Source organism: Calliphora vicina, chromosome 5 (assembly GCF_958450345.1).
Source record: "Calliphora vicina chromosome 5, idCalVici1.1, whole genome shotgun sequence".
NCBI lineage: Eukaryota > Metazoa > Arthropoda > Insecta > Diptera > Calliphoridae > Calliphora > Calliphora vicina.
Window position 1 is genome coordinate 2,546,048 of NC_088784.1, and position 26,087 is coordinate 2,572,134.

The 26,087-nt window shown below is 30.5% G+C and overlaps 7 protein-coding genes across 7 annotated transcripts; 5 read left to right on the forward strand and 2 right to left on the reverse strand.

Annotated features, from left to right (window-relative positions):
• Positions 1–333: 333 nt before the first annotated feature.
• LOC135959681 (serine protease 53-like) lies at positions 334–2,868 on the forward strand. The gene is made up of 2 exons (XM_065510688.1): positions 334–1,155; positions 2,022–2,868. Exons 1-2 carry the CDS (start codon positions 349–351, stop codon positions 2,817–2,819), a joined length of 1,605 nt encoding a protein of 534 aa, XP_065366760.1. The 5' UTR covers positions 334–348; the 3' UTR covers positions 2,820–2,868.
• A 2,856-nt stretch (positions 2,869–5,724) lies between these two features.
• Positions 5,725–6,621, forward strand: LOC135960232 (trypsin zeta-like). The gene has a single exon (XM_065511472.1). The coding sequence runs from the start codon at positions 5,767–5,769 to the stop codon at positions 6,556–6,558; it is 792 nt and encodes a 263-aa protein (XP_065367544.1). The 5' UTR covers positions 5,725–5,766; the 3' UTR covers positions 6,559–6,621.
• Positions 6,622–7,328: 707 nt separating this feature from the next.
• On the forward strand, positions 7,329–8,338 carry Try29F (Trypsin 29F). Its single transcript, XM_065512339.1, has one exon. It carries the CDS (start codon positions 7,508–7,510, stop codon positions 8,279–8,281), a length of 774 nt encoding a protein of 257 aa, XP_065368411.1. The 5' UTR covers positions 7,329–7,507; the 3' UTR covers positions 8,282–8,338.
• Positions 8,339–11,175: 2,837 nt separating this feature from the next.
• LOC135961576 (trypsin eta-like) lies at positions 11,176–12,279 on the reverse strand. The gene has a single exon (XM_065513089.1). It carries the CDS (start codon positions 12,223–12,225, stop codon positions 11,431–11,433), a length of 795 nt encoding a protein of 264 aa, XP_065369161.1. The 5' UTR covers positions 12,226–12,279; the 3' UTR covers positions 11,176–11,430.
• Positions 12,280–15,747: 3,468 nt separating this feature from the next.
• On the forward strand, positions 15,748–16,729 carry LOC135960366 (trypsin eta-like). Its single transcript, XM_065511639.1, has one exon. It carries the CDS (start codon positions 15,885–15,887, stop codon positions 16,668–16,670), a length of 786 nt encoding a protein of 261 aa, XP_065367711.1. The 5' UTR covers positions 15,748–15,884; the 3' UTR covers positions 16,671–16,729.
• Positions 16,730–18,118: 1,389 nt separating this feature from the next.
• Positions 18,119–19,019, forward strand: LOC135960770 (trypsin eta-like). The gene has a single exon (XM_065512154.1). It carries the CDS (start codon positions 18,156–18,158, stop codon positions 18,921–18,923), a length of 768 nt encoding a protein of 255 aa, XP_065368226.1. The 5' UTR covers positions 18,119–18,155; the 3' UTR covers positions 18,924–19,019.
• Positions 19,020–21,425: 2,406 nt separating this feature from the next.
• Positions 21,426–22,339, reverse strand: lambdaTry. Its single transcript, XM_065513688.1, has one exon. The coding sequence runs from the start codon at positions 22,308–22,310 to the stop codon at positions 21,522–21,524; it is 789 nt and encodes a 262-aa protein (XP_065369760.1). The 5' UTR covers positions 22,311–22,339; the 3' UTR covers positions 21,426–21,521.
• Between the last annotated feature and the right edge of the window lie 3,748 nt (positions 22,340–26,087).

Genomic DNA, 26,087 nt, shown 5'->3' on the forward strand with positions numbered 1-26,087 from the left:
TAAGCTTATTGAGTACATAGTTGTATACAAAAGTATTGAGGATTAGTTAGAATAAATAGGATTAATAGTGATGGCACTATATTATCATAAATACATACGCATGAAAAAGCAAGTGTGTATAAGTTTTTAAATTCAGATTAAATTTAAAAAGGTTCAGTTCTTTCATAAGAACTATAAATCTTGGCATGTTTTATTAACAACAATTGCGTGGAGTTACTTGTATCGTATAATCTTTCAAAAATCGTGTAGAGGTAACAAGCGATTTTTATGATAATCAATAGTTAAATGTATAATAACTTTTAAAATTATGTTCATTACATTCAGTTTAATTTTCAACGTCTTGGAAACATGTTGAAATATTTCGCATTAACTTTAGTTTTGTTAGCAACGGCTTTGGCGGCTTCCTTGCCAGCTTCGTACGATGAGCCAGAACTGTTTAAAAATGATCATAGAATTGTGGGTGGACATGAAGTCAATATTGCCAAACATCCTCATCAAATTTCGATGAGACGTAAAAGTTCGGCAGCTAAGGCTTATTCCCACACTTGTGGCGGCAGCATTTACAAGGCTAATGTTATTGTCACAGCTGCCCATTGTATTTACAATCGTAAGGCTGAAAGTTTCATAATCGTGGCTGGTACAAATAATCGCAATGGCGCTGATGGTGCTGTATCACGTGTTAGCAAAATTATCATGCATGAAAATTACAATTCATCTATAACCAACAATGATGTGGCTTTAATGATCCTATCAACGCCCTTGCCTTTAAATGGAGTCACAATTGCTCCCATTACTTTGGCATCGGAAGCCCCAAGACATGGTGCTAAGGCTGTTATAACTGGTTGGGGTACTACCGCAGCTGGCGGTTCTTTGTCCAATAAGTTATTGGAAGTTCAGGTGCCAATTGTCAGTAATGATCGCTGTGATGCCTTATATGCTGCATTTTACGGACCTGGTCGTATAACTGATAGTATGATTTGTGCTGGTATTCAGGGAGTCGGTGGCAAAGACGCTTGCCAAGGTGATTCTGGTGGCCCTCTTTTGGTTAATCATCAGTTGGCTGGTGTGGTTTCCTGGGGCCGTGGTTGTGCTCTACCCAATTATCCTGGTGTTTATACTAATGTTGCTGCTTTTAAGAATTGGATCGAAACCAAAGTGGCAGAATATGCATAAAATATTGTGTAAAAAATAATTCGAATAAAATTAAATTAAAATTTTAAACATATTTCTGGGTCTATAATGAGGATATTTAAAGTGGTAGAAGTAAAGTAAAGAGGAAATTATTTTCAATTTCCTCTCCTCTCTAATCTACAAACTCAAAACTTGCGCATGTAAACTGGGCGTGTGTGAACCAGCTCTAAATAGCATATTTAGCATTAATATGGGTTATAAATTATTGGTGCTTTTGATAAGCTACCAAGATATAATAACTTCCAATAATTTAACAACATTAGTTTTTTATTTATTAATAAATTCATAAATTTCAAGTGTACACACACTTTCAGAAATTATAAGATTGAGGCAAACATAAACGTAACCAAAATATTTGATAATTTATCTGCGGAATTTTTTTTTTTTAATTTTTATTATTTTTCTTATATTTATCTACAACTAATTGTTATGTTATAATCAATATTTTATTAATACTAGTTTATTGATTTGTGGATCTTATAAAATCACACTTCAATCTTTTCAACAACATAGGAAAGTGCTGTGTCAGCTGATAGAGAAAGTTGATTTGAATAATTCTTTTAAATTGGCTATATAACTGATAATCTTTCGCATTAACGTTTGCCCTATATTTTTCCTACTTAAATAGTTTTCCTTAAACACTTTTGAGTTATTAAAAACTTACATTAATATTTGTTCAGTGTACTTTTTAGTAGAAATTATTAAATGGAATTTCCATCAATAAAATATACGCTTTATCAATATTTTTATTAAAAATTAAAAAAAAATGTTTGATAACGGAAAATATTGTAAAATCGTTTTCAAAAGTATTTTAATTTAGTTAACAAAATTGGTTGAATATGTTCAGAATTGTAATTTTTACGGCTCTATTAGTAGCCATTGTCGAGAGCGCTTCGGTGAGAAGTGATCCAGGTCGCATTATTGGAGGTCGCGATGTTAGCATTTCCAAGCATCCATATCAAGTGTCTATACGACGTAAAACATGTGAATCCTGTGCTTTCTTGCATGCTTGTGGTGGCATTATTTACAGTCAACAGGCGATCTTAACAGCGGCCCATTGTGTTTATAAACGCCAAGAAAACTCATTCGTTGTAATAGCTGGTACCGATAATCGTTCCGGTGCAGATGGATTTATAGCACGTGTTAATAAAATCGTGATTCATGAAAATTACAATCCAGCTTTAAGTGAAAATGATATTGCTTTAATTATTTTGGACTCAGCATTGCCATTAAATGGCATCAGTACCCGGGCAGTAAGTTTGGCATCTGAAGAACCTAACAACGATTCTGTAGCAGTTGTTAGTGGTTGGGGTGCTACCACCGAGGGTGGTGCTAATGCATTTAAATTGCAAGAAGTTGAGGTGAAAATAATTGATCGCGTTAAGTGTGATGCAAGTTATGGTTATGATCGTATTGGCCAAGATATGTTATGTGCTGGTAGTGATGCCGGCGGAAAGGATGCCTGCCAGTATGATTCTGGTGGTCCATTGATGACCAACAACAAATTGGTGGGTATTGTGTCTTGGGCTATTGGCTGTGCTAGACCAGAATATCCGGGAGTTTATACAAATGTAGTTTATTTTAAAAATTGGATTGAAAATAAAGCAAAAAGTTATAATCTTCAATAGAATGAATGATAAATAAAGATTTTTGACTGATTTGTACTCATATAAATAATGTTTATTAACATCTAAACCTGATCTTGTCATTATCTACCTAATCAAAATGGTTAAAAGTTAACGGTAACGCTAATTTGGATTATTTCGGTAATTATGACTTAGCTGTAACGGTATTTCCTGTTATTTCGGTAACGCTAATTTAATGATAACTGTAAAAATTCCTGAATTAAATAATTAATAAAATTTCCAAAATATACCCTACACTAAGTAAAAGAGCAAAAACATTTTTCTTTTAAAATTTCAATAATTTATATTTTTGTGTGATTTTCGGAAGTGGGCCTTATATGGGGGCTATGACCAATTATGGACCGATCACCATGAAATTAGGCCGTGTAATTTATGTCTATATGAAAGTTAATTATGTTGAATTTTGTGTGTATACCAACATTTATAAGCGATTTATGCACGTTAAAGTGATTTTCGGAAGCGGGTCTATATGGGAGCTATGACTAATTATGGACCGATCGTAACAAAATTTGGTGACATGAATTTTGTGTATATAAAACTTATTTGGAGCGGAATTTGTGGAGATACATATATAAATTAAACATTTATGACCGATAAAGTCCAATTTCGGGAGGACATTTGTATGGGGGCTAGGTGAAATAATGGACCGATTTCAGCCAGTTTCAATAGACTTGGTCCTTGGTGAGCCTATATATAATAATATGTACCAAATTTCATCGAAATATCTTCAAAATTGCGACCTGTACTCTGCGCACAAGGTTTACATGGACAGCCAAGCCAGCCCAGCCAGCCCAGCCAGCCGCCAACCGACCAGACGGACGGACGGACATCGTTTAATCGACTTAGAAAGTGATTCTAAGTCGATCGGTATACTTTAAGGTGGGTGTTAGACTAATATTTTTGGGCGTTACAAACATCTGCACAAACGCATTATACCCTCCCCACTATGGTGGTGTAGGGTATAAATACGAAAATTCTGTATATTTATTACACAATTATTAAAATTAAAAATTTGTAACGGTATTTTAGGGATACGGTAATTACAGTTGCTTCGTTTACGGTAACCGAAGTTGAGTTGAAAGGGTATTTTAGCGGTAACGGTAGCCAACCTTGAAAATATGTAGTATAAAGGGTAATAGTTAACTCTTCCGTTTCATAACGAAAAAAATTCAGAAATTTTTTGTGTTGTGTTATTGTATTTATTATGTACTTAGTTCACGCATTTTGAAACTTTCAACTTATGTTCTTGTTGTAACAGCAGTGATTGCTCAGTTGACAGCCCTTGGCCGAGTAAACTCGGGTCATGAACTCGGGTCATTCCGGTGCGAATGAACCGGCAGTCATGAGAATGTCCCTCTTATTTCCCCCTTTATGGTTTTAATTTTAGACAAAACTTTTGATTAACTTTTATTCGATTTCTGCTTCAATTTCTCGAATAGTCCGAAATCTCATCTTATCTTACCCTTTCCATGAGTGGTAAGGGTATATATGAGTTTGTCATTCCGGCACCATAAAGTATATGTATATATTATGGGTCGTTATAGATAGCGGGATTCGATGGAAGACAAAGATCGTCCAGGTCAGCCAAAAAAGTTTGAAGACCAAAATTGGAGGCATTACTCCATGAAGCTTGTTGAGAAACTCAACAAGAGCTTGTAAAATCGTTGGTAGCTACTTAAACAATAATTTCAAAACGTTTGCGTGCAGCAGGATACATCTAAAAGCAGGGAAATTGGGTACCATACGAATTGAAGCCGAGAGACCATGGAAAACGATTTTTCATGTTCAAAATGATGTTTGAACGTTATAAAAGAAAATCATTTTTGCACCGAATTACAATGAAAAACGTGAGAGATCGCATGCGAAACCCGGCCAACCAGCCGAATCAACACCAAAGCCATGTAGCAAGGTAATTAGCTGTATTTGGTGGGAGCAAAATGATCCTCTATTATGAGCTGCTTAAATCTGGTCAGACCATTATAGGGAACCTCTATCTCATCCTTGCCTCACCCGCTTTATAGTATAGACCGTGGCCCGTCCCACTACTATTTGTTCCGATCGATGCAGAACGGTGTCTTTGGCTTCACTTGGAATAGAGTATTCGATATTGGATGTGAAAGATGGGAAAAGGTCATAGATAACTCAAAAACATACAGCCAATAATATCGGGAAAATAGACCCTCAAATGGCTGAAATATATAGCAAAAACACGAATACCTTGATTATTTTACCTATATCTCGATTACTAATTCTTGTACATAGACAATCAGCCCAAACTCCCGCGGAATTTTTTATTCATAATTAGGCTGAATATGGATATCAAAGGAAAAATAGTTTTGCATCAAAAATTAATTTTTCAACAAAATTTGTTTTCAATTGATTTCAATCGTTTCGTTATCTTAAAGTATACTTTATTCAAGGGTGTATACGATTCGGCACAGATTACTTGTTCATATTGATTTAGAAGATTTTGTTTTTAAGAATTTTGCCGGACAACTCATAAAGTTTTAGAAAGTAAATTGTAAAATTAAATTTGTAAAATGATTATTAAAATTAACAAAACCTAGTGGAATCTGAATAAAATATTTCGACTTTACTGCAAAATATTAATTGGGTTGTATATTTCAAATATTCATAAAAAAGTGTAGCCTATTTAAGGGCTTTTTTAAAAAATACTATATAAATATGTATTTCAATTATGTATTACTATTTGCCAATAAATTTTATCGGTACAGTCGAGACATTCAAGATATTCAGCAATAAAGATAAATTATATTTGAAGTGCGTCCATTAAAAGCAATGACAATTTAGAAACCAAATTATCATTTACGATCCTACATTATTAATTGCAAACTAAATGGCCAGTGTTTTTGCAACAACTTTGATATTTAGAACGATTTGATAAATTAGTCGGGCGTTATATTTGAGAATGAAATTAATTGTACTTGTTAGTTTGATGTCCTTAAGCCAAGGATATTTAATAAAGGATCTAGAAGAACCGGATAAACGTATTGTTGGTGGATTTGAGGTAGACATTGGAAAATATGGCTATCAAATAAGTTTACGTAAAAAGAGTATTTTTAATCCTAATGCACCATATACCCATATCTGTGGTGGTAGTATTTACTCTGAAAATATTGTGTTAACGGCAGCTCATTGCATTATAGCTACAGTTCCGAGTCAACTAAAAGTGGTGGCTGGAGGGAATATAAAAAATGGTAATGATGGTGTTTTGGTGCCGGTTAAAGAAATTATTATGCATGAAAATTACAATCCTGACACTTATAATAATGATGTGGCTATTTTGGTAGTGTCTGTGCCATTGCCATTAAATAGATTTACCATACGTGCCATAGAATTAATAGATGATGCCCCCACCGCTGGTACTTTGACAACTATCACTGGTTGGGGGGCTTTGGTAGAGGGAGGACCCTCTCCTTCCACCTTGCAAGAAGTAAAGGTTCCCGTGGTTAGGCAAGAGGAATGCAATGAAGATTACGAAGGTAATATTACCGAATACATGCTCTGTGCTGGGTTAAGAAGTCAAGGCGGTAAAGATGCATGTCAAGGAGACTCTGGTGGCCCATTAACAATACGTAATAAATTGGCTGGCATCGTTTCATGGGGCAATGGCTGTGCTAGGCCCAATTTCCCAGGAGTTTATGCAAATGTTTGGACTTTAAGATCATGGATATTGGAAAAAGTTATGCAATATCAGTAGACATTAACAAACTATTTAAGTGATGTAATTTTCCACTAAAGAATCAAAATAAAAATAAATAAAAAATAGTTTACAATAGCATGTATAAAATAGTTTATTGTTTGATTTCTTATCATATATTGAATATTATATTGTGTTGGCGATTTATCTTTATTGCTTGAATTCTTTTAAAATGTTTTTTTTTGTTATATTCCATGATCTTTTTTATACAAAACACTCAAGGATATAATTTTTGCTTACTTGATTTTAAAATTTTTATTTTCAATACTAAATTTTGAATAATATTAACAATCTGAGCACCATTTTAAATTAAATTTAGGGTCATAGAGAATAGACATAGAGCGGAAGCTCTCCTGTCAAAGACCTAACTCAGTTGTCAGAAACCTAAGTAGTGAGAATGTATTAGTAGAAAAAACTATGTGAAAACAAACACAACACTCGTATGTGTAATTATTTTGAGAATTTTTTTTTTTAGTTTTTTTCTAGTTTCCGTTCTATGTTCTCTATGGTTAGGGTTATTAGGATAATTATTTTTTACAAAATACTAATAAAATTTTTATATTAAATTTTTGCATTACACTGATTGTTGTTAAGTTTTATTGCACTAATGATTTATTGTTTGAAATTTTTATAACATTTCTCAGTTCTTAAGGAGATTATAAATTTTATGAATTGAATGTACTTTATCTCAATAACTAGAAAAATTCTTTTAACGATTAAAAATGAATGTATGTATTTACATTGGTGTAACCTACTCTCATAACCTAAAATCATTAACCTTACGCACATTAAAGATATGAAAAGTCCTCGAAATACTATTGTTGAAATACAAAACGTTTGTAAAACACTTAAATGTGATGCATACTTCAAAATCAACTCTTTATGGAAAAACTATAAAAACAAATGAACGTAGGCTAAAATCAAACAGTAGTAGTTTGCAATCGTAACAATGGAAAGACTTAACATTTGGCTGATATTTAGTTTATCGTTATTAGCTTCGTTGGCAGCAGCAGCACCCAGTTTGGGAGGACGCATAGTTGGTGGCTATGAAGCTGATATAAAGGATATACAATTCCAAGTATCATTACAGACGTCGTATCATTTTTGTGGCGGCACCTTAATAGCCAAACGTTATGTTTTAACTGCCGCCCACTGTACTGATGGCAGATCTGCTACAAATCCTGGTTTCAATGTTCGTTTGGGCTCCAAATATTCCGCTAAGGAAGGTTTAGTGGTCAAGCCGATTCAAATCTATCAACATGAAAAATATAATGCCAACACTATTGATTTTGATTTTTCCATTCTAAAACTGGAGGACTATGATGAGACTTCTTTGCCATTTGAAATTCAATATGCGAAATTGCCCTCAAAGGACGGTCTTAATGACGGTACAGTTTTAACTGTTTCAGGTTGGGGCAATACACAAAATCCCTCAGAATCTCGTGATGTTTTAAGAGCTGTCAAAGTTCCTAAAGTTAAAGAGGACGTATGTGTGGAAGCTTATAAGGGCTTTGGTAAAATTACCGATCAAATGATTTGTGCTGGCCGACCAGAAGGTGGTAAAGATGCCTGCCAAGGTGATTCCGGTGGACCGTTATTTAAGAAAAATGTTATCTGGGGTGTGGTGTCGTGGGGATATGGCTGTGCTAAACCTAATTATCCAGGTGTATATTCTCGAGTATCTTCGGTATTGGAATGGATTAAAACAACCATAGAGGAATAGATTGGAAATGAACTACATAAATAAAACGGCTTGATATTCAATAATAAATCATTTATATGTTAAACAAATTAATTGTTGTTTTTTTATATTAATGCTGGTGGGTGAAAGTATTTATAGACATTTTATCATTTATCAAAGATTCGCAAGAATTAATACTTAATTTAATTTTCAAAATTAAATTTTATCTCTTAACCATGTTTTTATACCTTTTACCATGAGTGGTAAGGTTTTATATAAGTTTGTCATTCCTTTCGTAATTCTACGTTTTTCATTTGATACCCCATAAAATTAATATATTCCGGATCGTTATAGATTTCTATTTAAAATCGAGTAAATCGGCTCTCAAATGGCTGAGATATGAGCAAAAAACCGCGAATACCTCGATTTTTTTTCACCAATATTTGTTTAAGAATTTGTTCACCAAATTTTTTTTCCAGCATTTTTTTTACCAATTTATTTTACATTTTTTTGGTGACTAAATTTTTTTTTACTAAAATTTTTTTTCACCAAAAAAGTTTTAATATTTTATAATTATTTTAAATTAAGTTATTTATTTTAGTTTTTTTAGAGTACCGTGAATATTTTCGAACTCATACTTTCAAATTCATGAAATTTAATTTTTTTTTTCTAAATTCTTGAATTCTTAAGTCCGATATTGGAAAATGTAAGAAATTGTAATTGAAATAATGTTCGAATTTTCGAACATGGTTACTGTAACCATTTATATAGTGTTACAAGTTTTTTAACTATATTATAGTCACAGTAACCATTTACATGATTGTGGTAACCATAATATGGTTAACTTACGATTCACATGATTGTCTCAACCATATATATGGTTACAGTAAACATATATATGTATGTTTGTGGCAACCATATTTATGATGAATAATTTTATCATAATATGTTGTTCTCAGATTATGATAAGCCTTAAGCCGAGAGCACCATAATATGATAAGTCCTTCATCATATAAATGGTTGTCACAAACATATATATGTTTACTGTAACCATATATATGGTTGAGACAATCATGTGAATCGTAAGTTAACCATATTATGGTTACCACAATCATGTAAATGGTTACTGTGACTATAATATAGTTAAAAAACTTGTAACAATATTGAAATGGTTACAGTAACCATGCCCAACTATATTTTTTCTCTGCGTGTGGAAAATATATTTGGGAATTTTGCTGTATGTTTTCTTCATAAAATTACTGTATTCAATCTGCACTGATAAAACAGTTCGTTGTGATTTGTTATATACATATGTAGATTTTTTCGATTCTAGCAACAAAATGTCAGTTCACTAGAATAATTCTGATTGAAACAAAGGTTCGAAAGACTTAATTCATAATATAAATTTCAAAATCAAATTAAATTTGATCTAAGTAAAATAAGTTTTTGAAATAAATAAAAGAATTAAAATGTATTGTATTTAGTGGTTACGTCTTTTTCGTCAAATATTTGTCATGTGTGACCCTACCTTAAATTAGGATTATCGAACGTAATATTGCATTGCCATCAGATGTATGCATGAATGCCAAATTTCAGCACGAATAGGCTGAACTTTTAACCAGAACTATTAAAAAATGTGCAGTTACAAATTTTGAACTAAACTAACTAAAAGCTTTTAACAAATATTTTTATTCAATTTGGATTAGATTTGAATTAAGACAATTTGAAAAAAAATACATCCAAAATCGAGCTTATCAGGCATGTTCTGCAAATCGCATTTTATAGAAGTGGTTTGAAAACACAAAAAAGGTGTTCTGTGCACATAATTTTGTGATTTTAAAAAGTTCAGCTAAGTGGCTGTCGATTTCAAATCACTTGTTTATTTTTGTAAACAATTTTCTGCGAAATTTCTAATAAATAACTAAATGAATAATTCGATGTGTGCTTTAATCATTTATGTAGTAAAATTAAATTAAAAAAAAATATTTGACAAAAAAAAAAACATAAAAATTAAAATTTTTTAAAGATTGATTTTCTATTTCTGATTTAGTTGTTAGACAATACAAAGCAGCTTGCCTGAGTAATAAATATAATTCATTTGACGAAAAATATAATTTATTTTCTTAAGTTATATTGATAACGATCAAAAATTTAATAGTTTTTTGTGTAAATTTAAAAATATTAAAGCTTAAATGGCAACAATATTTTTTTTGAACAAAATATATATCTGATATTAGAATACCTTGGGGCTAGCCTATTTTAACCAACGCCCGTATATCGCTAAAGGTATTTATAGACGGCAATACTGAGTATTAATATATGTCAAAAACTCAAGTATCATAATACAATTTCATCGTCTAAACAAAATTTTTTATTAGATTTTCAAAAATACAAATGATTTTTTTGATTTACGGTCGGTATTGAAAATTTGTTTAAAACAATTCAAAAACTTTTTATTTTCATATGTATCGGGTATGTATTTATAAAAACATATACTGCAAATAAAAATGTCAAGAAAATATAAAATAAAAATAAAATTTTCAGAAAAATATCAATCAACAAAGAAATAAAATATTTGTAATACTATCGTGTAAACAATAAATGTTTTTTTCGAAACGATTTTTTGAAATACCGACTGATTTCAATAATATTTTAAATTTGAAAAGTGTTAATACTCAGTATTGTCATCTATAAATACCTTAAATCGACTCCAGATCCACAATATTTATTTTTTATTTATTTATTTATAAAGAATTAGAGTACAATTAAAATTATAATCTAATTTAAAATAAAGAGCAATAGCGACTGAGGCCTTCAGCTCACAGGTTAGTATAGTTATTTAGTGAATAAATTTTATTACAATGATCAGTATGTTAGAAATTGTATAATAATGATTTGTATAAATTATATGGAATGGTAAAGGTTAGTAGACTTTAAAAAATTTATTATTATCGATATATTATCATCTGTTGGGTTAGCTAGAAGTTGTAGTGCAGATCCACAATATGTTAACATTATAAGATCGCAAATGAATATTATAGAAATTACAAAAAGAATGACGACAAACTTATGGTGAAGGTTATAAAAATAATATGTAGTAGAATGAAAAAAAATGTTTTTATTGTTCCATAAAAAATAAGTTTTTAATACTAGTTTTTTATTTAGTACATAAATATTAAAAATAAAGATATTTACAATTTAGCTACTTCATTCTCAATCCATTCTTTAAAATACACCAAATTCGTATACACACCAGGAAAATCAGAGTTTGCACATCCATTACCCCATGATATTAACCCCAAAGCCTTGTCTTCATAAACTAAAGCACCGCCAGCATCACCTAAACAGGCATCTGAATCGTCACCAGTTGCACATAACATTGCCGGGGATATGCGATTTTCACCGTACGATCGTTTGCAGTCCAAAATATCTACAACATTGACATGTGCAATTTGTAGGATTTCGGAAAACTTACTATTTGCACTGGCATCTGTAATACCCCAACCAGCGATAGTAGCCAGGCTGTTTACTGGTGGAACATTAGATAGTAGGGCAATAGGATCAATTTCTTTTGGAAAGCTGGAAGTTAAATCAAATGCTAGAACTAGCAAAGCCAAATCGTTATCGGTAAACCATATATTATATTCAGGATGTATTATGTATTTCTCCACCAAATATAAGAAGCCATCATTTTGTGAACGATAAGTAGAGCCGGCTTTAACATGTAAACGATTCAAGTCCAAACCAATCACACAGGTTGCTGTAGTTAGAATCACTTTAGAAGAATAAATTGTTCCCGAGCAACGATGTTCAAAGGGTGTGGAGTTGTTTTTCTTATAACGTATAGACACTAGATATGGTGCTGAATTAATTTCAACAGATTCTCCACCGATTATACGATTTTCGATTAAAGTCGTTGCACTTGTGGGCATACAATAAATTGACAATGTTGCAAGTAGAGTAAACTTTAAAAATTGTTGAAACATTTTGTTGTTTCTTATTTCTAACTATTGACGATTAAATAACGCGCAGTACACTGAACTGCTACGAAGGTTCTGAATTGAATTTTAAAATAAATAATATGAATGGTTGGGCATTTTAGTTTAATAATTTTAATGAAAACATAACACATATTATCTTAAAAAGTACAATAATATAAAGTACCCTACAAGAAGAATATTAGATCTAGACGACTTGTATGACCCATTACAATATGAAAGTTGTTACAATTCTCAAACAGAAAATAAGCAACACAGTTGATTTGTGATCTTACATTTTTGAATTTTATATCAAAAACAAATATAAAAACATCATAAATCAAAGAATTTGATTAGGACTGCACTATGGTCGTTCATTTTTAAACATCTTACTTATTTGTACTTTGTACCGATGATGATTTTAAAACCGCAACATGAAAATCGTAATTTTTAGTGAATCAAAAATCGTAAAATTTAATTCGTCCCATGCTGAATAAGGCTGAATTATGGTCGTTTAGGTTTAAAACTTTCTTATATTATAAAAACAAATGTATTTTGCCCGTATGCCCACCCGTGTTATCGATTTATTGATAATAGTAGTTTTAGCCCAATAAATTAATTATATCGAGCTAGATTTCTTTATAGATTTTCTTCTTATCTAAATTCTGGAGAATAAATAAAAACAATATACATATGACTAATGTCAAAGTGGATAGAAACATATTCAATGAAACACGTTACATATATATATGTATGTCTTTAGTATTTAAAATATTTTGGGCGGTTATGCTTTTAGTTTTATATAAAGAGGCTAAACAAAACTAAATTATTTAATTAAATTAAATACAAACTATATAGGGTTTCTATTAAAATTTCTGGGAATTCCCGTTCGGGTATTTTGTTATAAGTTTTCTTCATAAAGTTACAGTATTAAATCTGTGAAGATTTAACGAGGTAATATACAGTAATATAATATCCCAAGATATAAAATTAAGGTTGTACATCTAGAACGATTTGATGCATATGGGAAAAATGAATCTGGTCGAACAGGCTTAAGGGGGGGACAGTGTTACAAAATTGCATTATCAAGTTTACAGACTGGCTGCTTGCAACATTCATCATGTTTATAAACATTTTCATCAGTAGCAACTTCTGCTAAGAGTTTAACATGCAAGTTATACAGTGCATTCTGCTTTCGTTGTAGGCCATAGAAAAAAATCCCATAAAACTCTTCATATCTAAGCAAGTAATCCTTTATCCTTTTCACATTTATTAAGACCTACAACATTTATGACAAAAAAATTAAATTAGAGCATAGTAGGGCCAGTCAAGCGCTGTCACTTGACTTTTTTCTGCACTAAACACTGATTTCTCGGATTCATTTCACTATATTAGTGGACAGTATTTATTTGTTTGCATTAAACTATGCATTTATTTACCTTTACAAAACTGTAATCGCCAACTAACTCAATTTTAGACTTTTTGTTGCTTGTCTGGTTTTTGAAATAAATTAATCTTTTTGAAATCGAAACTAAATTTTCTGAACCAACAACCGAAATATCAAAGTAACACTGAATTCGATGAACAATAAGACTCTTTAAAAAATTGAAACAAAGTTTTGCAAAAAATCTTAAACGATGACTTCAAAATATATAATTGTGTAGCAAAATGGCAATAGATGACAATAAACTCTGTTTTAAAGGCTATAGAAAATGTGGTTAGTAAACTAACCACCCAACCGCAAAGAATTAAATCTTTTAATAAAAGTATGTATAAACATTATTGAATTTTGAACAATTAAAACTCTGAGTGTGGCAAGTCCGGTCTTATAAACCCTAAAAAAAACATTAGACCAACATTGGACAAACAAAATCCAGGAATGGAAATAGTCCGGAGAATTATAAGTTCTAATAATACTATGTCGAAAAATAAAAATAATGAAATTTGAAAAGACAACTTTCCACTTGAGTTCAATATGGGTTTATTGAAATCAGTAATTAATGCTAACATATTTTTCTACCACAGAACGTAAATTTTTTGATATTTCTCAAAAAAGTAGGGTTTTTTGCCTTATACTGACTATCAAAAAAAAAATATGCATGAAATACATATTATTTAAATTATACTTTTAGGAGCTTTAAAATAATTGCCTTACATTTTATAAATTTCACATATTAACAACAACCATTCACATTAATTAAAAATACTCTCAAATTGAAATGCATAAACATATAAAGGGTGTTACATTTAGCGGTTTTTTTCCGCCTTCGATTTGATACTGTCATCTTATTATACCCTTCACCTTCGTGAGAAGGGTATATATAAGTTTGTCATTCCGTTTGTAATTTCCACAATATAATTTTCCGACCTTATAAAGTATATATATCCTGGATCCTTATAGATAGCGGAGTCGATTAAGCCATGTCCGTCTGTCTGTTGAAATCAATTTTCTGAAGACGCCAGATATCTTCGGGATCCAAATCTTCAATAATTCTGTCAGACAAGCTTTCGAGAAGTTTCCTATTTAAAATCAGCAAAATCGGTCCATAAATGGAGATATGAGGAAAAAACCAAGACAACCTCGATTTTTGACCTACATATATCTGGATTACTAAGTCATTAACATAGACAATATGGATATCTAATGATAGATATTTCAAAGACCTTTGCATGTAAGACCATAGTAAGTTGGACCTACAATGGGTCAAAATCGGAAAAAAAAATTTAATACGATTTTTAAAAAAAAAAAAAATTGGTTCAAATTTAAAAAAAAAATTATCCAAAAAATTAAAAAAACGACTTTGGAAAAAAAAATGTTGTTTACCTAAAAATATTTATAAGTATAATTTGGTGAAGGGTATATAAGATTCGGCACAGCCGAATATAGCTCTCTTACTTGTTTTTAATGAGTATTGTTTCATGATAAGACTCACATCGCAATAATGTCTCTAAATTAGTCAGCTATATTACGAAAATTTGATTTTTGTGATAAATGTTTATCGTGCATCGATCATTTTGATGAGCAGCTCATTTCGCGTTCCTTCTGCACTTGTCAACTGCTCGCCTAGATCGTGTCAAAAGTCTTTGTCGTTATGCCAGTTAAGATTCAAGACTTGTAAGGCAATATTACTTTCGTAATTCGGTAGCAATGCTCGAAAGAGTGATTGAAAATATAACCTTCCGTATTTACACCTACAACGTACTCTCGATCAAAATTTTAATGAAATTATATTTAAAAAGTAAATATCAGAAATTGTTCTTTCGGGTCATAATAAAGATCCCTAGATCCAATGAAAATTAAATTAAAACTCAACAAAACCTCTAAAATAATCACCCTTTACTACATTCATACTGTTCGATAAACATTTCTGTTTATTGTATTATTTGCTAATCTTTACGAGCTGTTGGGAGCGCTCTTAGATTACGATACGATTATTAGCAATAAACTAATGCAAAAATATGTATGAATTATATTTTTATGGGAGTTCTTGAATATTTTCAAATGAACAAATAGCTAAATATTTTTTGTTTGTTATCAGGACGATAATAACCCTGATATAGTTAGTAGTGGTCAATAGAATAAACATAATTATAATATACAACCTTTAGTATTTAGTTGAACTTACTACATTGTGGTTGAAGAGCAAAGAAAAAAAGTGGTGGTGGATATGGACAAATGTTTTATAATTAGCATTTTGTGGGCTTTATGTGCTGTAGTGGCTGCTGCTCCTGAAGGTCGTATAATTGGTGGCCGAGAAATTGATGTTATTAAACATCCATATTTGGTATCAATACGTTATAGATCGCAACCAAATGAATCATATGTCCACAAGTGTGCTGGAGTTATTTATAGCGAACGTGTTGTGGTGACTGCAGCCCAGTGTGTGGTTGATATCAAGGACAATGAAAAAGTAATGGTAGTAGCTGGTGCCAATTCACGCACTGGCCTGGATGGCTTGCCATATCCCGCCTTAAAATGGGTATCACATCCCAGTTACTCTTCCTGGACGGTGGACTATGACATTGGTCTGATAGTGATTGATGATGTTTTTGATTTCGAACACATGAAAATTAAACCTATTTCTATCAGAGAGTCTCGTCCCATAGAGGGCAAAGTAGGTACAGTTGCTGGTTGGGGTTATCGTGAAGAATTTGGTCCTTCTTCTTCGAATCTCGAAGAGGTTCAAGTACCTATTGTTGGCTCAGCTGACTGTATAAAATCGTATGGTTTTGGTGAAGTAACGGAACGCATGATATGTGCTGGTTTTTTGAAGACTGGTGGTAGAGATGCCTGCCAGGGCGATACTGGTGGTCCTTTAGTGGTGGATAATCAATTGGTTGGTTTAGTGTCATGGGGACGTGGTTGTGCTCGTCCAGGTTATCCTAGTGTTTACACTTTTGTCAGTGCTTTGAAACAATGGATTGATGATACAATTATTGCTAATGTTTTGTAGATATCTAAATATATAAATGAAAATGTAAATAAAATTAATTTTAAAATAATCAGTGAAAATTATGATGATTTCATAATTTTTAATTTCTTAGAGGTATTTATTTCATTAAAAAACACAAGCTTTTAATCATATTTTGACCATATTCCTTATATCTCAGCTATTTGTGGACCGATTTCTCGAATTTCTCGGAGATATTGATGTATGAATCGTGTATGTAAAGAAAGTTGATTTCAACAGACAGACTGTTTACCTAAAAATATTTAATATATAATATATAAGATTCGGCATTTATTAGTGAAAAAATTTATATGAAAAACATTTTTTTTTTGTGAAAAAAAAATTCGTGTTAAAAAATATTTTTTATCCATTGTTGGTCCGACTTTGAAATATCTATCATTAGGTATCTATATTGTCTTAGTAATCCAGATATAGATCCAAAATAGGTCAAAAATCTATTTTAAATAGCAACCGAACCGGGTCTATAGTGGATATATTGATGTATGAATCATGTATGTTAGTTATTTGTGCGCTACGCATGGTTGATTTCAACATACAGACGGACATGGCTATATCGACTCCGCTATCTATAACGATCCAAAATGTAGAAATCATGGTGAAGGGTATAAAAATTACTCAAAAAATTTGTTTTCACGTATTTTTTTTTTATTAATAAATTCTCAGCACTTGAGTTTTTGCAACTGAGTTAGGAGAGTTTCCAAACTATGTGTATTTTCACTATTCTTTTTTTAATTTTAAAAGTAATTTTATATAAACTATACTCTTTTCTAGTTTGTTTATATTTATAAGATAAATATGGGGGTATATTGATTTTGTCATTCCGTTTGTACAATAACACACCGAAATATTGGTTGTAGATCCACAAAAAGTATAGGTCACTATTAAATTGTAAGATGATATAAATACGTCCGTCTGTAGAATGAACGATGTGACCTAAATGGAAGTGTGTATGTGAATTTTCCCCAAATATTCTGTTGATCAAACATGTTTTAAAAAATAATATACTACGTCCGATGTTTAAAACAATTTTTGGATCGAAATATATGAAAATCTTTGTTCAGACTTACATAATTTGTTCCCGATAACATTCAAAAGCATGAATGTTATTTTCTAATAATAGAAAATATTAATTAACTAAATTGGGAGAATCAGTTAAATGTTTTTGTACAAAATGCACAAAAATCGGTGCCCGTATTACATTGGTGTTGGGTATTTAAGTTTCGGCACATGTGCAGTATAAATTGATACGTTTCCGTTATAAATATACATATAACTTAATCTTTTTATATTACTATCAGCCCATACGCCACCTATATTTGTCTATTAATCTATTAACTGTATCTATTTGATATATGATATAGACAAGTTATCAACAAATAATGTACTAAATAAATGTTTTAATACTGCAACAATTCAGTTGATACAGTAAACTGGTTATTGGTAGACCTCCTAATTTAGTTGAAAACTATGAAAGGTCTTATTTATATAACAGCTATTATATTGGCTTTCAATTTCATTGAAAACGAAGCTGGGAAATTACGGACTGTGGGAGATTTTAAGGCCTCTCACATCACACAGTTCCCTTTTGAAGTTTCAATACGTAAACGGTTTTGTGATGCCTGTGCTTATGAGCACTATTGCAGTGGTACCATTTACTCCAATAATGTCATTATCACTGCTGCTTCCTGTGTGAGAAATGCTACGACGGTACATAATTTTCAAGTAATCGCTGGTACCTCGAAACGTACTACATCTGCTAAAGATGGCCAGGTTTATTTGGTGGAGAAAATTACAGAACACAAACAAAATTCTATTGATATTGCCCTTTTGCATTTAACTTTGGATATAAAATTTAATGGTGTCACGATAGCCCCTGTTAAATTGGCCACTGAAGTTCCTAGAGTTGGCAAAAAGGCTATTGTAGCTGGTTGGGGTCAATTAAATGAAAATGAGGTGAATTTCGAAGAAGACATTAAAGCTGTCCAGGTACCTATAATTGATTTAAGCTTATGCAAGGAGACATATTTCTGGACTGATGTCAAGGACACTGAAATCTGCGCTGGTTATTTGAATGGTGGTGTGGATGCTTGTCAAGGTGATGCCGGTGGTCCTTTGTTGGTTGACAATGAAATGGTGGGCATTGTTTCGTGGGGTTATGGTTGTGCCCGTCCCAATAATCCTGGAGTTTATACAAATGTTGTGGCTTTGAGAAATTGGATTCAACAAAATGCTTAAATTATAAAAGTGTTAATTATTTGCTAAAATAACTGTCTCAAAATATGTTTATTGTTTATTCGATATTAATCATAATATTTATTTAATAAACATAAAATGGAATGATCGTATTACACGGTGAAATTCTAATTCATATGCCTGATCAATCTTTTTTTGTTGTTCTTGCTTAACTAATGTTAAGAGAGAATATTATATCTGAAACAATCGATGGCACTATTGGTAGCTGATTTAATTATTTCATGTCGTTGTGGTGTAGAATGTTAAATTTCGAAAGTGGTGTTTTGGTTAATTCTAGAAAATTTCAAAAAACGTGAAGTTGCGCATTAGTAAACCAATGCGTTTAATTAAAGTGGGGTTAATTGGAATAGTTAAAAAAAACAAATAAGGTGCAAACCCTATACCGATTTTTCATATTTTGTAATGGAAAATATTTAAATAATAGAAGAACAAAATTATTTTTTAAAGAATTCACAACTAATTTGATAGTAATATAACAAAATTGAGAAATTTTCGAAAAGTGGAGTTAGACCTTTTAGCTTCTGCCACATCCATTTATACCCTTTACCATGACACAGTGGGGCATAATCAAAATTTTTTGGAAATAAATCTGGCATTTCTAAATGGCTCATCCGATCGGTATAAAATTTGACATGAGCGTAGCCAAGGAGTATTCGTGTTTAACTTATTAAAATGAACCTTTCAAATGATCCAGGGGCGGCGCTATGGGGGCTCAAAGTTGGGTACCTTCGACATGTAAAATTTTTAAACACGTGCAATTTTTTTGTTTCCTATCCGATTTCAAAGATTTTTATATTTTTGGAAAGCGCTCGGCTAGGTTTAGGAAAAAACAAGCTTGTGTGTGCTTTTTATCTCTAATAATTTCCGAGTTATAGGCATTTCAAAATTTAAATTTTAAAATTTTGCCATACCTTGGTCTTTTTAAAAATATAGGTCGGATTTTTGGACCGAATGGACTCGAATTTTTTGTTAGTTAGTTAGACAACTAAATTATTAATAACATACAAAATATTTCAGAGCAATTATGGATCCAAAAATAAACGATTTTCAATTTAAGTATTCAAAAAATAGTTGATTTTTGCTGTTTTTTGGTCGAAAAGGTGACTTAACTCTTTTTTTATTAAAAATAAACTTTCTTTAAGAACATATAACAATTTTATATTTTTGTGTAAGGTATCTTCACGAAGAACATTTAGGTATATAAAATAGTCCCACTTTTCTAGTATGTCGCCCTTCGGAATGTGACCTATTTTTTTTTTTTATCAAAATTTCACCTTTCTAAAATCCCAAAGCTGGGATAAAAAACTCGAAGCAGTTTTAGAAACCTTGGTGTGTTCCCCATTTATACCCAAAGTATCTTCGCCGAAGGAAATGTGGACCCTATGAGCCAAATTCTAAAAAATAAAATTTTTTGGGATTTTCGCTCCAATTTTTAGGAATTGCGGGATTGCCTTTGACCTTTTGACATGTTTTTTTACACCTTATTATTTAGAATGACAAACATAAAAAACGTTAAAAATTTCATTGAGTTTCGTTAATAAATAAAGATTTTATTACATATTCATTGAGTTTCTAAAACTAAAATTTATATCAAAATTTTAATAGGATTGCAAATATTAGGAACAATTTCATCCACATTTATTCCGAGCTATATTATTTTGTTAGATAAGTTAATTTTTGGTCTTACAATTTCAAGTCAATATCTCAATTAGATTCAAAAATATGCCACTTTAAAAATCCGTTCGTATAAATTTTCTAAATATTTTATTCAACACAATTTCTAATTTCTACATTTTTCATTTGCGACCCCACAAAGTATATTATATATATTCTGGTTCGTTATAATAGCGGAGTCGATATAGCCATGTCCGTCTGTATGTTGAAATTAACTTTCCGTAGTCCCCAAATAAATTACATACCTACATGATTCATAAATCAATATATCCGCTATAAAGAAAAAACCAGAACAACCTCGATTCTTGGCCTATTTTTATCTATATCTGGATTACTAAGTGATTAATATAGACAATTCCTAACGATAGATATTTCAAAGACCTTTGCAACGTAAGTTGGACCTACAATGGGTAAAAATCGAGACAATTTTTTTTAATATACTAATAAATTAAAAAAAATTTTTTTTTTAAAATTAAAAAAAAAAACAAAATTTTTTTTTTTTTAATTTTGTTTACCTAAAAATATTGAAAATTTTTATTTTAAAGTATAATTTGGTGAAGGGTATATAAGATTCGGAAATATATACTTGTTTTTACTAGTTTTTTAAAATTTCCGTTTTCGTTTCCAGAAAATAGTAAAATTTAACATGAGAAAATATTTTTTTCTTTAATATTTTTAGCTTGAAAAAATTTAAAAATTAAAAAAAAAAATTGTCTTGTTTAGCTAGTTCTTCGGGTAATGTATTTGAATAAAAACCAGAAAGAAGAATTAAATAATTCATTAAATTCCAAAAATAACTCAAAATACAAATTTTAATATTTATGCAACACATATTTATAGATTTTTTGTATTAAAATTTTAATATGTATACATTTTATTACAAGATTAGTTATCTTCTACTTCACTTTATAAAAAGGCATATTCAACAGTATTCGCTTTAGCAGTTTTTTCTATCCACTCATAAAGTTGTGGCACCGAAGCATAAACACCAGGGAAGTTTTTACGAGCACAACCAATGCCCCAAGAAACCACACCTAATAATTCATTGTTATAGATCAAAGGACCACCAGAATCTCCCTGGCAGGCATCCTTTCCACCTCCGCTAACTTTAGCGCACAACATACGATCAGTTAACTGCAATGGATACGATTTTTTGCAAACACTGTTCTCCACATAATTAATATGGACTTCTTGCAATTGTTCAGGAATACTGCCACCCTCGACCAATGTACCCCAACCGGTAACTGTCACTTCAGCACCAGCTTCAGGACGCGACTTGGCCAAAGCAATGGGTTGAATGAACTCATTGATGGGGAAATGTCCCTTCAATAACAAAATAGTAACGTCGTTATCGTTGTTGGATGTTTTGTAATTTTCATGGATAATGTACTTGCTAACTGGCAATTCCCAAGTAACTTCACTCAAATTTGTAGAACCAGCCACAATACTCAATTTGCTGGCATCCACGCCACCGGCTACACAATGTGCGGCACTAACTATAACATTGGTGCTGTAAACACTGCCACCGCAACGATGTCTGCCGTTGTAGCGCATAGAAATTTGATGGGGATACTTGCGTATATTAGTGGGTGCACCACCGACAATACGGCCATCTGGAAAGGGTACCATAGACTGAATATCAGCCATCAAACCAGGCACCAAAAGCACCGCCAGAACTGCCAAGAGTTTTATCATTTTGTTACGGAAATTTATTAAAAAACTAAAAAAATTCAATGTAAGCAGTACTATTTATATGTTCCATAGATCTACTTACTACTACTGCATACACTCTATTATTGCTATACTTTGATTAAATTGAAAGGGATAGTAAATCAATATTTAATCTTAATGTTTGTTTTTATTTTCTTTTTGATATCTGTGGCAAAAAATACCATTTGCGCGTGTTATCAACTTAAAAATTTGTTTTATTGCAAAAGGAAAAAAAATTAAGATTTATTATTCGTTATATATTTGGGATATTTTTGCTGATCATTAAAAAATGTACAGAAATTGTTTTCAAAAGGCGGAAATACATTTTTTATACAAATTTAAGTTAATATAGCTAACAGAACTTGTTATCTTAACAAGCTGTTAAAATTAACGAAAGACTTTTTTAACTGAACAAAAGTTAACATATTTTAAGGAGATTTTTAAAAATTATAATTGTTTTAACACCTCTAGGTTATTTGCATAGAGAATATACATAGAGCGGAAACTCTCTTGTCAAATACCTAACTCTAATTAGTAGAAAAAAACTATGTGAAATCAAAAACAACACTTGTTTGAGTTTCCGCTCTATGTTTCTCTGTGGTTATTTGTTTGTGTTTGATCCGAGTATTTTTATACCCTTCACCTTTCTGGATCCTTATAGATATCGGAGTCGATTAAGCCATGTCCGTCTGTCTGTCTGTTGAAATCAATTTTCTGAAGATCCCAGATATCTTCGGGATCCAAATCTTCAATAATTCTGTCAGACATGCTTTCGAGAAGTTTCCTAATTAAAATCTGCAAAATCGGTCCACAAATGGCAAATGGAAAAAAACCAGTACAACCTTGATTTTTGACCTACATATATCTGGATTACTAAGTCATTAATATAGACAATATGGATATATAATGATAGATATTTCAAAGACCAACGACGGATATAAGACCATAGTAAGTTGGACCTACAATGGGTCAAAATCGGAAAAAAAAATTTTAATCCAATTTTTTTTTTCAACAAAAAAAAAATTTTAAAAACCAAAAAAAATTGTTTAAAATTTAAAAAAATTTAAATTAAAAATTCGAAAAAAAATTTATTAAAAAAATGAAAAAACACCATTGGAAAAAAAATAAATTTTGTTTACCTAAAAATATTTAAAATTTGTATTTTGCAGTATAATTTGGTGAAGGGTATATAAGATTCGGCACAGCCGAATATAGCTCTCTTACTTGTTAATTGAATTGTTTTAATTCTATTTTAAAATTTATAAATATGACAGACGAGAATAACGGCAACTCTGTTTGAATAAACAAGCAAAATAAAAAAGCTCTCGTAAAAATTCAAAAAATATATATTAAAAGTGTTTTAAAAATAGATAGAGACTATTAAAAACATAAAATAATAAAAATAATACTTGTTGAACATAACGATAGTTATAAAATCAAAGTATTTATCATTGAAAGAATAAAATATCTTTAAAAATACTAAGATGGCTGATTGCAGTAAATGCAGATCAGCAATTAGAGGAGAAAGTGGTGTAAGATGCAGTGGAGTATGTGATAAGGTGTATCATTTTACAAAAAAATGTGCCGGTATTGATCAATATTCGGCAAAAATATTGGAAGAAGATAATTTTATACATTTTATATGTGATGATTGCATTCAATATATACATAATGTAGACCTTGTCTTAAGAGATATACAAGAAGGAGTTAATAAAAACAAACAAACGTTACAAGATTACAAAAATGAATTTGAAAACTCACTAAAGCAAAATGAAAGTGAAATAAAAACATTACTGGAAGCGATAGAACGCAGATATGATGAAAGATTTAAAAAAATAGATAACATCCAAAAAATGTGTGAAAAAAATGTCCAAGAAGTTAAAAAACTTTATGGAAATGTAAATGAAGTTGAAAATAAAAACAAAAATATGTATGATACAATCGAAAGAAATAATACGAAAATGTGTAATGAACTAAAAATGGCAATAAAAGAAACAAACGTCAAAACAAAAATGTCGTATGCCCAGACTTTATCAAATAAAATAATGATGCCAGATGTTTCAAAAAATGTTCCACTAATTGTTAAACCAAAAGAAAAACAAAGTGTAGAAAAAACCAAAATAGAACTAAATGAAAAAGTAGACCCTGTAAACTTTAAAATAACAAATATTCAAAATAGAAAAAATGGTACTTTAGTTATTCAAAGTGAAAACATTGAAGAAAGAGAAAAAATAAAAGAAGCAATTCAAAATGAAATAAGTGAAAACTATGATGTTTCAGTTCCAAAGCAAATTGAGATGCAAATCATTATAACTGACATGCATTTTAAAATTAATGAAAATGAAATAATTGATAAACTAAAAAAACAAAATGATATATTAAAAGATAGTAAAATGGAAATAATAAAAATATTTGAAACAAAAAGATACAATAAGACAATTTATAATGCAAAAATTAAAATAGATAATGAGACATATCCAAAAGTAATGGAAATTCAGAAAATAAATATTGGATGGGAAAGGTGTAGAATATTTGATGGCACTAATATCATACAATGCTACAAATGCCAAGGATATAATCACAAAGCCTCTGAATGTAAAAATGATGAAATATGTTACAAATGTCATGGAAATCATCAAAGTAAAGAATGTAATAAGGAAATAAAAATGGAATGTATAAACTGCAAAAAAGAAAATAAAAGACTAAATTTAGGACTAAATGAAAATCATTTTACCATAGACAGGGAATGTCCAGTATATCAGAATAAATTGGATTTAAAAAAGAGAAGACTTGGCTTAATAGCGTAACAACCAAAGACAATATATGGAATATATACAAATATTCAAGGACTAACTAACAATTTCAATCAATTAGAGATTATAACTGAAAATGCAAACCCAGATTTTATAATTCTATCAGAAACGCACCTAACAAATGAAATAAATGGAATGGAAATAGAATTAAAAACGTATGATCACTTTATTACTTTGTCTAATTCGAAAAAAACTGGTGGTGTATCAATATATTTTAAAAAACATTGGAATATTCAAAGAATAACGGATAAAGTGAAAGACTTTAAATATTGGATTAGTGCATATAAATCGAAAAATGGAAAAACCTCATTTATACTAGTAGTAGTATATAGATCTCCAAGTAGTCCAAAAGCAGAATTCTGTGAAGATTTTCAAGAATTACTTGAAGAAATATGTGAAGAAAACTGTGATATAATAATAGCGGGAGATTTTAATATAGATTGGTACAAAGACTACTATAAGGAAAGAATTGAAAATATACTAAATGACAATGGATTGAAACAAATAATGGATGACTACACACGAATAACACAAAACTCAAAAACATTAATAGACTACATTATAACTAACAATGAAACTATAGTGGCAAAAAATAATATAAATAATAAAATAGCAGATCATGAATCTATTGACATAATTATTTACTATGATGACAGAAAACTAAAAGAGCCAAAAAATGAAATAGAAATTTTTAAATATAATACTGATAATTTTAAGACAGAACTAAGTGCAATAATCCAATTGGAAGACTTAAGTGCAATAATTAAAGATGACGAAATAAATTACTTAGATATATATGTTAAAAAATTCGACAAATGTTTAGAAGATACTATTAAAAAATTTACTTTTATAAAAGAATTAAAACCGACAAACAAAAACAAATGGTTTAATATCGAAATTAGAAATATGAAAAATGAAAAAGTTAATAGCTACCATAGAGCAATAAATG